Consider the following 15,981-nt stretch of genomic DNA (forward strand, 5'->3'; position numbering starts at 1 on the left):
AAAGTACTGTACTGCATAATTATATTTATTCATACATCACCACCTGCAACACATTCACAAGCAGTTCAATGAAAAAGCATTTCCAGTGTTTAGCAGGTGAATTCTTCCAGTTTTAAGAGAAGCACATTAGTGCAGCTATCTGTTGGTGAGTACCACTAGGTGCTCTTAGCTGCTTATAGTAAGACCTGGAATGAATCAAACTACACCATGAAATGGAAGTGCTATTTCCAACCCAGCACTTACTGCATAGGATAATCAAGATATCCAAACATATCCAAAATACTAAAGCAGACCTCTGTTCCAGTGAGGATCACAAGTCTTAAGCACAACATAGTCAAACTGATCCTTGAGGATTACAGAGCTGGGAAGATGAGTGTAAGTAACACTGGTGTAGTTAACTGCACAGCATGTTCAAGCATGTTGATGTGGCAGTATATTGTGATCGGTAGCTATGGAAAAAAGGACAAACTGTGCAATACCTGGAATGTGGACCCACTGGAAGTTCCCGTGTGAAATTTCTGCAAGGTTTCCAGTAATCCATAACAAACACTCATTTGTAGATTTTGAAGAAAACTGAAGCACAAATCTAAATCACACCACATTACTTTCCTTTTCGCTTGTCAGCTTTTCTGTAAGCTCTTAATTTAGAAAGACGCAACAACAGGTGCTTACGTCTGCATCCTTTGTATGTAAAAAATGATTTGGTTTTGCACACATACCATGCACTAAACAGGGGCAATGTCTATAATATATACCATGTACGTGGCATGTCAAACTATATGCTTTTTCTGATCTTTTTTAATCTTTATCACAAATAAGTATCTCGGTAACATTTAATATGCTTCGCTACACATAATTGCTCCTCTACAACTTCCCCAAGTATGTTTTACAATACCAGGATACAATAAGGGCTGAATAAAGGGTCTAAATATGAGGTTAAGAAAAGAAATCGCACACACGGAGGACTGTGTTCACATCGGCAGTGGGGGTGATGTGGGCGGGGCTCACCTGATGAGAGTGGCGGGAGGAGACAGTGCTGCTGCTCCGTGAGTGGGTGGGCTTGCTCCACCCTGATGGATTCTTCTCAAGACCACTCATCGCTGAACCTGGGCCCCTAGACATCTAGTCTTTAGTTAGAGCACTGCTTTCACACCTCCACTAAAGAATCCCTCTCATTGTGGAAGGTTTGGCTCTACAGAGAAAGCAAGTACATCATGTCAGCAGTGATCATTTAATTGGTCAACAGAGGGTGAGCTCCGCCTCTATTTATGGGCTCCACCTGAGATTTGTACCCACCAAGATTTTTTAAATTCCCACTGCAGATTTTTTTTTTACCTCACTTTCTGGAATTTGGAAGGGTTCAGGTTCAGTATTGCCTAATTAGCTTTTTCTCTTATAAGTGTTTTTGGGGCAGTGTCTCTGCAAAAAGAACAATACAAATAAAATAGAATTGAATTGAACAGAAAGATGTGACGCCACAGTGGCAAAAGACCAATGACGCACGTCATTTTCTGAGGCTCTGTAAGAGCTCCTGTAATTTTTACATTTGACAGAAGATCTTGCAAGTATCACAATCTCTAATGTTATATAAACAGTGGTGAGATTTGTAACCTTTAATCAGGCTGAGTACTATTATAATTTTATATTGCTGAAGCACATGATACTTAACTCAATATATAACACATTGAAGGCAATACATTTATAAATGGCATACTGGAATAACAATCACAACTGTTCAACTGTATCCATCTTGAATGAGTCCATTGTTTCCATCCCTGAAAGATATGGTGGAAACTAACAGGGCTGAAATACAGGTCAGGTCTGATTCTTTGCATCTATGATTGGTTAATAAACCATTTTCTCTGAGAAATGCTGAAATCCTTGTTCTAAAATGTAAACACAAAAGACTACCTTTGCATTACTTTCATCATATTAGTAGTGCTACAGTATTGTGTGCTGCACTGGCAATCTACCATAGCCAATACCACAACACATCATTCCTGACATGGATATCAATCTCATTTGTGTGCAGTGTACACTACAGCCAGCGTGCAGAAGCCCCCAGGGCAACACACACTTGGCCATAGCATTGCGCCTCTGGTTGATTGGCTACAGTAGCTGCAAATAGGCAGCATCAGATGCTCAGCTGGGAGCAAATTTTAAAAAAGTAGTTGGTGGGCTACATATGTTACTCTGAGGTCTTTCTGAATTAGAGGAGGATGTTGTTGTCATCGGCCCAGCTAATATACAGTACAGACACCCAATAGACATAACATGCATCTGACACAGCTGACTATTGGCCCCTTATATTCATTCCAGCAGGGAAGGGCATTGGATCTCATCGCACCTCCCTGGAAACTTCTAACTAAAGGCTCTGCTTCAAGGTTAACTTGACAACAGGACAATTCAACAGGAATTACAGACTGAAAAAATAAAACAATATATGTAGCACGTGCAAAAGGTTTTGTCACCCTGTAAGTCAGTACTTAGCAATACATCCTTCAGCAGAAAACACAGCCTCCAAATGTTTCTTGTGGCCAGTTAATAGTCTTTCAATTCTTTCCCTACTCTCCCTTGCAGAACCCATCTAGTTCAGAAATATTCTCAGGTCTTCTTTCATGCATTGCATGTTTGAGATCTCCCCAGAGGTTTTCAACAATATTCAATTGTCTGCGGACTGTGAAGGCAAATTCAAAACGTAGTTCATGGCTGAGGTATGTTTTGGATAATTGTTGGCTGAACTATCCAACCTCTTTTCAGCTTCAATCTTTCATTGCCTCTGGGAAAATTACACAATATGACCAAAAGTATCTGGACCTCCCTTGGTCTGGGGCTGTTTTTCATGGTGTCAGCAAGGTGAAGATTAAGCGAACTATGTTACATTTTCAGAATCCACCAGTTTTATTCTTTAACACCCTAACAGTTAAAACACCCCACCTATCCTACATGTAAAATATATTTATTTGATTTCATTCGGTAATTATTATCAAAGATATCAATTATCAATTAAATCACTGATTATATTGATAGACAGAGCAAATGTTGGATCAACCTTTATCAAAATGTCCAACTCGAAAGTTACAACATATATTCACATCTAAAGACAAGGTTCAACTACCTTAAAACAATTAACAAAGGTAACAGACATGGACTGTCACACAAGAAATGAATGAAAAATAATACCAAACCACAGCACATTTGTCCCAAAGTAATCCAAGGATGTGCCAAGACCGAAATTCGAAAAACAAAGGACAGCAGGGTATTCCAAAAGAAACCAGAGATGAAATGTTGAACACCAGACCTAAATGCCAAATTCCGACTAACAGTTACACACTTCTTCCCAGGTTGCCCAAAAACAGACATATGGGGTGAATGTGTCCAATTTGGCCATGTAGTGTACCTTCTCGCATTTGTTGATGTTTACTTTAATCCATTCTTCCTTCCACATGCACAATATGACCCATATCACTGGCTGCCACACATCTTCAAAGCATAATAGATCCACCCCTATGCTTAATGGTTGGCAAGCTATTCTTTTCTTCAAATGCTTTCTGTTTTTGGTGATTGAGGCCAAAGAATTCAATTTTAGCTTGATCAGTCCACACCATTTTGTTGCAAAAAGTCTCTGGCTTATCTAAGTGTTTTGTTGCCTAATTCAGATAATTACTATGAATTTGCAGGAAAGGTGTCTTTCTGACAACTCATTCTTGCAGATAATTTTTGTATAAGCAACACTGCACAGTGTACTGGTGGAGCACTTTGGTGTCAGTTATCCCGTTGTGCAGATCCTTTGCAGTGATATGCCGGGTTTACTTTGCTTATCTGACCAGTCTATGAACATTTATATCAGAGGCTTTTTAAAAGGTGTGCCAGAAATCGCTCTATATTCACTATATAGTGCACTATATTTACTTTCCACCATTTTGAGTGGTCGAATTCCAACTGTAAAATTTATGCACTATGCAGTGCCCTCAAAAACTCCCACAATGCAATGGAAAATGTAGTGTACAAAGCACGTACACAGCTTTTGCTAAGAAATACCACAATGAAATGCTTTGCCTCTGCTCGTGCACTCCTGTGTATTAAAACGAGATGAGATAAGACTAACACCAAGAGTTCAAATGCAACTTTTCTTTGTGCAAATGTTCGAGCAGATACACAGAGAAATACAATAAAAATGGCAACACATCTGCTATGATTTATTTCGATAAATTTGAGGACAGACATTGCTGTAAATTAAGCTACTACATGTGATGACACACCTGCCAATGGTAATGCAAAACAATGACGCATTGTCCAAAAATGTATTACTCCCTATCCTGTTCTATTGTGTGTCCTACTGAGTGTTTCCCACGTAGGGAGTAGCAAATAAGTGAATGAGAAAACAATTTCAGACACAGCATTAGTCTTCCAGATGCTTTGTATTGTGTTATTTTTATTTTTAATACAAGTCCTCAGACAGCTGCTAAGAGGAGTCCATGGTTGTTGAGTGTATGCACAACACCCTGAGAGGTTAGAAAGGTCAGAGTATTTATTAAGCTTTCTTAATATTTGAAATATGTATCTTGTTAAACTGCAAAAACCAAAAAATATGTCAATCTTGAAAAGTATTTTAGTCTTTTATTTAGACTTTCATATATATTTTGACAATTTCACATTTAAAAATCAACTTAAAACAAGCTAATATGTTCTAAAAAATATATATTTTTTAAATTGTTAATTTAATAACCCTTTGAGTAACTGTCCTGTACAAAATGTTGGGCCCTATCATTAGCATTTTAATAGCTTGTCTCATCACCAAGTGTAAATCCATTTGCAAGACTGAAGGATAATCCAAAGTACTCCAAAGTTAGGTCTTCTTAAAGCTACCTCAGGAAACAGTACTCATCGAAATACCTATTCTCAGATGGCTGCCCCATGCTGGTATTCTCATCCATTTGACTTGCCTGTTGTGAAACTTTGCTGTGAAACTAAATGAGAGAAATTCTATCTCCCTTTAAACTTTCACTGTATCTTTACACATGACAAACAAAATATTATTTCTAGTAAGATGTTTATGGGATGTATAAGATGTTTAACAGTACCTTGACATCTCTACCAAAGACAAGTATTTATGTATGTGGTACGTTGTCAGACAGTTCGTTAAAAAAACTTCATCAGAAAATCTGGAGCAGGCAGAGTAGTATGAGAAAGAAGAGTCTGCCTGGAAGTAAAGAAATAGGATTGGCTTGTACAACCTTAGATGACTCATATCAGACTACAAGATATTTGCCCATCAGATCCACTCAGACAAAAACAGCATTCCATCATGTCCTGGCTGCCAAGTGACGGTTTTATTTCTAAACTGAATGCATGGCAAAGGGGAGCGGTTAAGTGTCCACACCAACAGTATAAAAACTCTCCTGATCAGCCTTGGCAAGCTTGAATGGATAGAAACTTGCCTGTATTTTATTGTAGCTGGTTGTGTCATTCTGAAACTTGGTTTTGCCTAACATTGTTGAACATATACAGTATACTGTACAAATTATTTGCGAGAAATGTGGACATATAGTGTAGCACAATTGTTAAAAAAAAATAGACAAGAAGGTTATAATAAGCATATTGCCCTCATCATTTTTTGGGGCAGTTAAAAATGTATGTAATTTATAAGATATAAATTCCTACATCTGTTCAGTACTGATGTGTTTTCATTTGAAGGAAGTCAAAGTCTTTTCTTCTCTCCGCTCACTGCTGTACAAGAATACATGCTGTGAAAACAGGGCCCTGGCAGGTAGTGACATGTGCAGGAAGAATATATGCATGAAGTGGTCTAGAGCAGGTTCATCCTGATCCAGTTACGTAACAGGAGAAAAGCTCCTCCTGAGAGATGCCCCACCCCCTGTCTCACAGCTGACTGGTACTGTGTCTTGTGAACTGCAGGAGTGACTGTGAGAGTGTGACCTTTTCCTCCTGTTTCTGGTAAGGAGTTTATAAAATGTCCATGTGAAACAAAGGTAAAATATATAAAATACCTCTCCCCTAACCCCTCACAAATAAATAAATAAATAAATAAATAACTTTTAAATTTCCAGAGAGATATTTGTCAAGTATATTTTTCTATTGAAAGCACATCAATACATGGCAATACATGTACAATATGAGGCAATGAGACAAAGCACAGTAAAATTAGTAAAATGAGTCCTGAAACGCTGAAGTGACTACCTATCAGATGAAGGTTTTTTCAGAGCGTACATGTAATGTTACATTGAATTGGCTTACGTTTATTCCTGTAAGTGTAGATTATTTAAATTAATGTAATCATTTTTTATATAAAAATATGATTGATATGCTATTTAGCAGGTAGAAGCCCCTGTATGCGTAGCCTGTGTATTTGTTTCACTGCAGTGAATTTGCTTTTGCTCTATGATGAACGGCTAAAAGAATATCAGATTCAGGACCACATTGATCAGTTTTTTTATGTATTACTGTTTTTCAGTTCTAATTAAAAATCAAAAATACATACTTTCATTAGGTTAAAAGTTAGTCAGTATGGTTAAATCAAATAAGTCAGTGTTGTTATTTGCAATTCTTATAGTTTGCTTCTGAATTTTGAGTATAACTTTATAACATTGCTTTGTTTGTAGGGAATGGCTATTAGCTGTATGTGAATTTGGCAACATCATTTCAAATGACCTACATGCAACAGTGTTTTCAAAAGTGGCAAGACATTAATTGTTAGCAGTTACATTGTGCACAACACCATGCAAGTGCCAGTACTCTTAAAATACATTTAAAAAAGAACCTATTTCAAACCCACCTCTGGTGAGATCAAAAAAATTGAACAAGCCAAAATCATATTTTATCTCCTGCCAGAACAGCATTATCCTGGCCTCAGCCGTGACTATATCATCAACCAACTGTGCCTATTAGTCCGCATTGATGGGATGCAGTTGGTCTTGTTCCAACAAGGGTAGAGTGGGTTTTATTCGGTCTGGGTTCCTTGGGTTACTACTACATTAGTTCCCCCAAATTACATGCCAGAAACCCACAGACTGCAATGAGTTGACATCACTGCGAGACGTGCCTCACCTCCAAAATGTGCTTATTCATTGCTGTAGTACTATGTGGACTGCAGGGTATCAAATATTCATGGGTTGGCAGGCGAGTGCAAGGCAGGAATGCAAACGCTTGACCTGTAGTGCTGTTATTGTGTTGGTGCAGGTGGCATAGCAAATTCCAACGGCACCCAGATCAGCAGCCGATATCAGTCAGAGAAATGCCAATCCTCCTATGTGTGCTATTTCTCTTCTGTAGTTTTACGTGCAAAGCAGTCGCTGGCTTTTTTGTGACTGCATCAGAGGCGCTCAGCTACCCCGCCCCTGTGGTGCATTTGTGGGTAGCAGTAACCCAAGAAGCACCATTGGAAAAAAAAATAACATTACAAACACAATGACAGCCACCTATGAGCAAATAAAAGTAGTATTATACGTATTGGTGACAACACGGATAATGTTTTTAAATCCTCTGTACCAAACAAGTCTTATCATTTGCTCGCTAGGTACTTTGGAAATGATGTGCAAGGTGGAACTCACAATGACAATGATGTTATCAATATTATACAACAGCCTGGTCTGTCTGTTTAGACAGGAGACAAGCATTTTTCCCTTGCAGTTGGAGACTGATTTGCATATTTATATTGTATTTTATTAGCAAAGACTTTCCCTCTATTCATATTTAGTTATCATTAATTTAAAGTCTGTTGTATTTTGTGATGGCCAGCAGGCCCCTATGTTGCATTTTAACAACATGCACAAAAGTGCACAAAAATAACACATTGTGTTTTTTCTAACAATTTATGCAATAGTTTTTTCTATTATATTTCCACCATGTCAATGTGTTTTCAATGAACAGCACTGACATCACTGTTCCTAGAAAACTTCCAACAGGTTCAGTATTTTGTTTACATGTGAGCTAGCAAGCTGATACAGATACTTTTTGGAGAAGTTTCAAAGACAGTATTATCTATAAAAATGTATTAATTAACATTGGGGCCATGTTTTTTTCCAATGGCAGTGCGCTCCTGCAACCAGGAATTCACATACTGTCATAAAATGTGAACTGTGAAAAATGAAATGTGACACTGGTTGAGACTAGTATTACCATTCTTGTCCATCTCAATGGGTATTACCGGTATCAAACTTCACTTTAAATGTTACAGAAATCAAATGATAAATTCAATTTAGAAAAATCTGTTTTAATTATGTATAGTTAACAGAAAAAATAGACACCTATCGGTTAAGTACCATGTTAGCTCTCAGTACAACCTGCAATAAATCCATGATTTTGAATAATGTCAATAAAATATGCACAATTCTGCAATGCAAATAAAATAATCGTATTACTGACCTAATTATCTACTTGAGAAGAACTGGCTATATCTGACAGTAATGATTATTATGAGTGAATGTATATAATTATAATTAATATAATATGCTTATTCATTTAATAATGTCAATGTTGAACCTCTGCAAATGCACTTTTATTAAAAAATTGTAATTACAAAATATCAGTATTGACGGTGTGGAGATCATTACACTGGTGTAGGATAGTGCACCGTATGCCATCGTTTAAACCAAACACCGCTACAAGAAGCGCAAAGTCCGGTTTGAACTGTGGATTCCAGGGTCTTTAGCACTCACTTCATTACTGACTAGTTTTAAAGGCATACTATGCAGATCTTTTCCCTTGCTTTGCTCCTGTGTTCACAATAAAAAAACAACTCCATTCTCAACCCTGCCTACAACCCCAAGATGATAAAGCTCATGGACCAACAGAACAGCTACGTATATATTTTGCTCAGGCTAGCAATGTTGGTAGCTTTGTAACATCGGATTGCAGACCATAGGAATCATATATCTTTCAAAATTACAGCAATAGTTGCATTCATACCAGTCAGGCAGTCACAAGTATCCCAAAATGCTCAACTGATAAATTAAATAGCAGAAATCCCCGCTGTCATATGCAGCAAGGTTTTGGGGTGGCTAGCTTTACCTTAGGTATGATGGAACAAACCTATCCTAGCCACAGCTAGCACAGCACCAGTCTTCTCTAGCCTGCCTGGAAGCATGAAAAAATTCTGTAACATAAGCAGGCATATTCACAAACACATCACTGCATTGTCACTTTTCAGCAAAGTTATCGGGTAGCCATCTTAACCTTAGGTGTGATGGAACAAACCTAGGCTAGCCATTGCAATATACACAAACACGTTATTTCACTGCTGCTATTATTTTTTATAGATTTTTTTTTTCATCTTTACATAGTCTAGGTTCATTTATCTATTGCAGCATGGCTCTCCCACCAAGTAGCTCGATGGGAGACCACCTTCCCCTTCAGCAGGTCTTCTCTCTCCCACACTAACGCTGCTGAAAGCTGAAACACACCACTGCAGTCGCCAATTCATACACCTTTGATCTTATAATTCTTCTTAATTGGCCACAAGCTTTTCAGATACAGCCGCAAAGAAAAAAGGGTCACAACAAGAAACATGCCGAACACTTTTTAGAATAACAAATACAGCCAGATAAGCAAGGACTGGGAGGAAGTGCACACAGACACAGTCATCGACTATTGAATATTAATATATTACTCGTAGTTGTATATAAGCAGATTAGAAAATACCCTCTTAATTAACTTAGTCACAAGTAGCTAAGGCACCATGTTGGGAAAGCTACTTTAATGTATGATAACTGGATAATTTAAAACTTCCCAGTAATTAAGTATTGTTGCTGGGGAAGACATAAATAAGTACATATCATATTTAGTCTTAGGCTAGCAGCTATTAAAAGAAGCATCTCTCTGCAAGTTTATTAGGAACAGAGTAAGTTACACATGCGCAGATGAAATGGTATTTCTTTGGTCTTTGAAATGGTCTGTAAGCAACAAAGATGATGAAAACACGTAGATCATCCACTTACAAAAAATGATGTCAAATTGTGACAGTCAATTAAGCTGGGATATGCAGTTTTTATAATTTTCAGGGAAAGCAACTATTTGAAAACAACTAATGGTGGCATTTTTGCTACGCAGAGAAAGATAATACAGTGAAACCCTTTTAATTTGAAATGACATAACAAGGATGGGTTTACAGTATTAAGGCAGGTTGTACTCTGCTGAGGACCCTTCCTCAAGATCTTAGGGCATCAGAAATGTAGTTTTGATTTTTAAACAAATAAGCAATCTGTACCCTATCATGTACCCTTCAAATAGGCTTGATTTTGTAGTGACATGATTTGTGAAACCAACACAGCCAGTTAAAATGGTATGACACTCAGAGCAGTGACATTCATGCCTTGAAGAGGATTAAGAGAAGCATTATGTCCATCACCCTAATTGGCTCTGAGGGGCCTTTTTTTAGCAACCTGTCACTTGAATAGCTCTGGGAAGTGTGATAATGAGATCGCAAGGCATAGAAGACAGTTGATCTGAAAGAGCAAAATATGTGACTCAGAAACTTGGATGCATTTATTCTGGCTAAAGTACATGCTTTCAGATCTTACACATGGGAGGTGCTTTGCTTTTTTCATTTTCCATGCTGGCAGGTGGAGGTGCTTGACCCAAGTAAGGAAAGCTTCTGGTAGAAGCAGGATACGGGGATCAATTGGTTGTCAAAAACCCTCATTCAAAACAAGGACACATCTAATCTGTCAAGTGCTGGTGAAGATAAAAGCTTCCAAAAATGATGAAGAAGTTCCCCATTCTTCTTTAGAGCAAACCATAATGTGTCCTAAATTAATTCACAAGGGCATAACTGGCCCAAATGCTGAATCCCAACAGACAACACACACTTTCCAACAAAGGAAAAGTTACAGAGGAGTAGCTTAAGTCATCAGTAACTAAAGCCAGTGATGTTTGTTTCTGTTCTCTGACAAACAAAACTATCTTCCAGAAACAGCAGCCTCAATATAATTACGCTGCACAGTAGAAACACTAAGGGAAAGTGGAGAACCTAGGTCCTTAAATTAAATTCATCTTGAAAAAAATTAGATAATGATGTGCTATGCAAGTAGGCACTGAACATAGGAGGAATATGGAATAGCCATTCCATAGCTGGTTTTAACACAATGAAGAAAATGTTAAGTCACTGCCCTTCCTTCTTTAGCATCAAGCATCAGTCTATTTAATCTGTGCTTTCGCTGGTCAGGAGAGGGCAAAAGATTACCACATGGGAAAAGGTTCATAACCCAGCAGGAGGCACAGGTTAAGCCTTAATGTGTTTCAGCACAGAGGAATATTATTGCATGATTTGCTTGTTCAGAAGAATCTTTAATCAAAAATTTGAAACATTAAAAACTCCGCATGGTAGAACTACTGGTAAATCAGTCCTATGGTTGGTGAACCAGCTGCAGCAGGTAATTGCATTGAGACTCAACCCACAAAAAAAGCTTCCCCCTAGAGTTCTGCTGGGACAAGACTCTGGGAAACATATATGCTGGAGCGGACATAGCCTGTAATGGCTCAAAGCAAAAAAGAAAGAAAATCTTTTTAATGACGGACGGAAGTGATCAGGTGACATTCAGGACCTGTATTCATAAAGCATCTCAAAACAGAGTGCTGATCTAGGATTCTGTTTACCCTGCCCATACGCTAACCGTATCCACTGTGAGCCAAAAGGCAAAACTGATCCTGGATCAGTGCTCCTACTCAAATGTTTGATGAATATGGGCCCAGTGGAGCGGCTGTAGCTTGCTGAGCCTTAGCTGGGAGCAATTTTGCTTTTAGCTGACAGGTAATGCCTCTCAGCAAGTGGGAGGCCTGGGTTCAAATCTATTCTCACTCCTTACACCTAAGCTTCCATAAAACGATATCATTCAGGGGGCAAGGAAAGCGTGTTTCATTAGGGCTTCTGCATTCACCTGCCTCCACCAAGTGCCACAAACTTCATCTGCTTGTCCATCTTTCCTAATGGGATCGTGACATTAAAGCAAAGTTCTCCCAAGGCAGAAACGCCCCCTGGATCAACTCTGGGCCTGGGCACAATGAACTGTGAGACAAAGACCAAAGAGACTGTGGCTGTAAAAAGATTTTTAAAGTGTTTTAAGACAATGACCGGAGGCCCACTTTCTGAGTAGCTGTTTAAGTAAATAACCTTTATGTGGATAGACATGAACTCAGTTGAATATTACTGTAGACGCAATACAGTTATGATATATTGGAGTCTGCTCTGACATGAGATAAGGTCATAGTGTCCAGTTTATGTGTCCAATTTTTCTATACAAAAATTTAAAAAAACAATTACTAGTAAAAAGTCTAAGCTTCATGCAATTCAATATTTTACACAAACATATACCTAGGAAAACAACACCATTTGGAACAAATTTTAGAAATCTTAAGAACATAGCTGATTCTCTGATGGTCAAAAAATTTAGAAAACAAGGCCATCCTGGTTAAAGTAATTTCAGAGTCCAAAGTCCAAAGTCCAAAAAATATGTTTCTGTGAGTTCACTAATTGAACATACAGTACATAAAATTAAGTATTAAAAGTATGCTAGTATGAGGGGTTAATCAATTTGTATAAATAACCTAGTAGATCATGTGACTTATTTGAAAACTAGTTTTACCTTTATTATACAAATGAAAGAAATGTTTTTATTGGGCTCCTAATTAGCTCAGTTGGTTATGGTGCACACCACAACCATCCCAAAGTCATCGGTTTGTCCACAGCAGTGAGATGAAATTGGTCTTGTGCCACTAGGTGTAGGGTAAATTATGTTTGCCTGGATTACCATTATACTGGTTCCTCCCAATGACTCGAGGCACTTTCAAGCTAGCAGTCATCATCAGTGAGATACAACTCTACCAATCTGCCTTAGCTCTGTTTAAAGCTACACTGACAAGGCACAGTTCATCTGTTACTCTAGTACAGAACAAGGTTTTAGTACCAGACACCAAGGGTGAATTCCATAAGACATAATGTAACAATCATGCCATTGGGAGGTAATAAAACTGGGAGATGTCGTGGAGAAGATTTCTAGCTCCACATGTCACCTCTAATAGACATTTTCAATAATGTTTCATAATCTTCTCAAAGCCAAGATAATTATAACATTTTTGTACGTCGCTTTGGATAAAAGCGTCTGATAAATGTAATGTAATCTTATGGTTATGGAAATTTGGGCTCACGCTGAAACAAGTAGAAATGCAAATATTAGCTAACTTTTTACTTTATTTTTTACACAGACTCGCACTTCTATCAGCAACACGCAGATTGAAAATATAAATGAATAACGTACTCAATAGACTGGTCCAACAGCCTTATCGCAGCAGAAGAATACATGTATTAACAAGTCGACCGACGGTCATTTCTCTCATAAGGGTAATCAAAGAGCCAGGGGCTGTGTGAGTTAAAATTTCGTGCATAATAACAAAACATTGCCTATCTGCCTAGAAACTGTAGAAAAGCTGCACTGTTTACGACCCAGAACCCAAATTTAAAAGTAAATAAATTAAAAAACTTCACAGTGGCTCTCAACTAAGGGACACACCTGTTCACGAAGTGCCGTCGAAATTTAAGGTGATTTTAAAATAACAGTGAGAAAGATTAACATTAGGCGTTTTATGTGATGTCCCTCACCTATAAATATATATCGATAAATAATGATACGTGTTATTCCATACACTCCATGCTAACTTGAATATAAAAAAAAACAATAGTTGCTATTTTCATGTTTGCAAATAACTCTGACGCTCTGGCGTACAGAAACAGGTCGAATGTTGATAATTCTGTTCAGTGGTCAAAAGTATAACAAATACATTTAAACGTTCGTTTTCTCTCGTCTTACCTGTCTGTTCTCCTGTCTATCCGTTTCTCTCCTCTCCCTCTCCTCTCCCGTGCATGTGACGAATTCAGCTAGAATCTCACGAAAACTGGTAGGGTAATCTTTTCCTCCTAGTCACATCTCACAAGGACGTCATAAAGGCATCACAATTTCAGCGTCCCATTAGTCCGCTAAACCCGTGGGTGTGTACCCTCATCCACTCAGATTTGCTGAAACGCGAATCATGTCTTCCCAGACTTCCCTCATTCCGATGTATCGATGAAGTCCTGAACACACCCTTCAAAACCCACCAGTTGCTCTCAACACACTCTTTGTTAAGAGCCTTATCTTATTAGTGGATTTACATGAGCTCGTTGCTGTATTGAAGGCATGAACAAGCTAACTGCAAGAGCTGCGCCTGTGCTTTAAGCACGTTTTAATGGCTGTACCTGTTTCATGGGGAACAGACGAAGCAGGCTACTGTGCGTATTTGTGAGTTAAATTGTATATCTAGTCACAACAGCTAGCCTACATTAAATTAATATGAAACATGAAGGGCCGATACACAGTCATAAACTTTTATGTAATGAGCTTTAGGTTCAGGATTTAAGCGTGGCGTTATGCATAACCTGTAATGAAGTGTACGAAAGACGTATTAATGAAGTCACATACAAATTATTACTGCCTTCCGATCAATTTCAGTCGCCGAAGTTCAAATTCACGCTGAAGTCTACCTTCCATTTAACAAGTGGACGCATTTTCAGCAGACTCAGAATAGTTCTGGTAATAGACTAACTGACCCGACTAACACTAGGCAATCCAGATTAGCCGATAATAAGGATCTGTAAAACCATGGGGTTTTTTTTTTTTGCTATAATAATGAGCAATGCTCCACAAGCGTACATATATTACCATCATTGGCTTTCAGACTGTATACAGAAAACCGTTTTAAGGAGATACAATACTCACCAGGAAGTATTAATTACTATTTGACATTATATTAATGTACTTCAGCAAAGGATTAAGGTAGAATCCGTGGAATCCGCAATTGGAAATTTTCAAAGTTGATTTCATTTTCATCTCAGAAATATAATGATGAGCCGATGATGGTTTTCAGTGGACACTACTGAAGTAGCACTCAGATTAATTCTATAGCACAGGAATCACGAGATAATCGAAGACCCTTCAGTGAAATTATTCAACATTTATGTGATGGATTTTGAAAATAAAATAGCAATTGCTCCAAGCATAGATAAATGTCCTTAAGTCTAGAAATATATATATTTTTTAAAACATGTAGTTAATTCATTGCACTGTACTAAACTAAAATACTAGAAATTGCAGGAAGTTAATGCATGTTTTTATAGTATCAAGTTGACCCAGGCACAAAGAGCAGAGCATCTGGGAGTTTGCTAGTCTTGTTGGCAAAAAAAAAAAGTCTTCTAGCTGTGTGCTACGAGAAACTACATGAGAAACTAACTTCTGATTACAACTGTGTTCTGAATTATCTGAAAGTAAATCCCTGCAGCTAATCCAGAACTTGTCAACAACCTTCCCAAGCATGCTTATGTCACACCCTTCATCTCACCTCATTGGCTAGCCGTTACAACTCACATTAAGTTTCAGATCTTGGTACAAGCCTACAGGGGATTTAATGGAACAAGGCCACCATACCTTCAATCAATGTTCAAACCTTGTAAACGGGCCAGATCTCTCCATTCCGCAAGCTTGGGGTGAATGGCTTTCCCCTCCCCAAGTCGTTGCTTTGTCCTGTCACAATGCCTGCCTGCTTTGGTCCCCCCAGTGGTGGAATAATTTCTCAAAGTGGTCAGGACAGCAGTATCATTGGCCATCGTCCGATACGGCCTGTGGTTATATGGCTGCATGAACATAATTTGTATCTATTCAAAACATTTATTATGGTTCTAGGTTAGTCCCATTTACTTGCTCTGGATATGAGCATCTGCAATATGAATAGAACATAATGCTGAAAATGTTTATAGAAAACTGTATTTTAATACAGAAACTATATCATCTTTCAAACAAGCCTTTAACCAATGTGAAACCAAATTCCTCATGCATTGCACATCTGAGTAGTATATCAATGCTGATGGGATAGATTTTAATTGTCAAATGCTAAAAACTCTTCCCACTTTAAATTTTGTTACACTACCTAGAACCTAGT

General features: G+C 38.0%; 1 protein-coding gene across 2 annotated transcripts in view; it reads right to left on the reverse strand.

The window, feature by feature from the left end:
- Positions 1-14,125, reverse strand: part of osbpl7 (oxysterol binding protein-like 7) — a 28,854-nt gene extending 14,729 nt beyond the window's left edge. Inside the window, exons 1-2 of one of the 2 annotated variants that reach the window (XM_035403760.1) lie at positions 13,821-14,125; positions 1,009-1,192 (exon numbers count right to left, since the gene is read on the reverse strand). In XM_035403760.1, coding sequence (XP_035259651.1) covers positions 1,009-1,122 — 114 coding nt within the window. In that variant the 5' untranslated portion in view covers positions 1,123-1,192; positions 13,821-14,125. The remainder of the gene's footprint in view (positions 1-1,008; positions 1,193-13,820) is intronic. The other variant, XM_035403759.1, reaches the window with a different exon arrangement.
- Positions 14,126-15,981: the final 1,856 nt, after the last annotated feature.

Source organism: Anguilla anguilla, chromosome 2 (assembly GCF_013347855.1).
Source record: "Anguilla anguilla isolate fAngAng1 chromosome 2, fAngAng1.pri, whole genome shotgun sequence".
Lineage (NCBI taxonomy): Eukaryota > Metazoa > Chordata > Actinopteri > Anguilliformes > Anguillidae > Anguilla > Anguilla anguilla.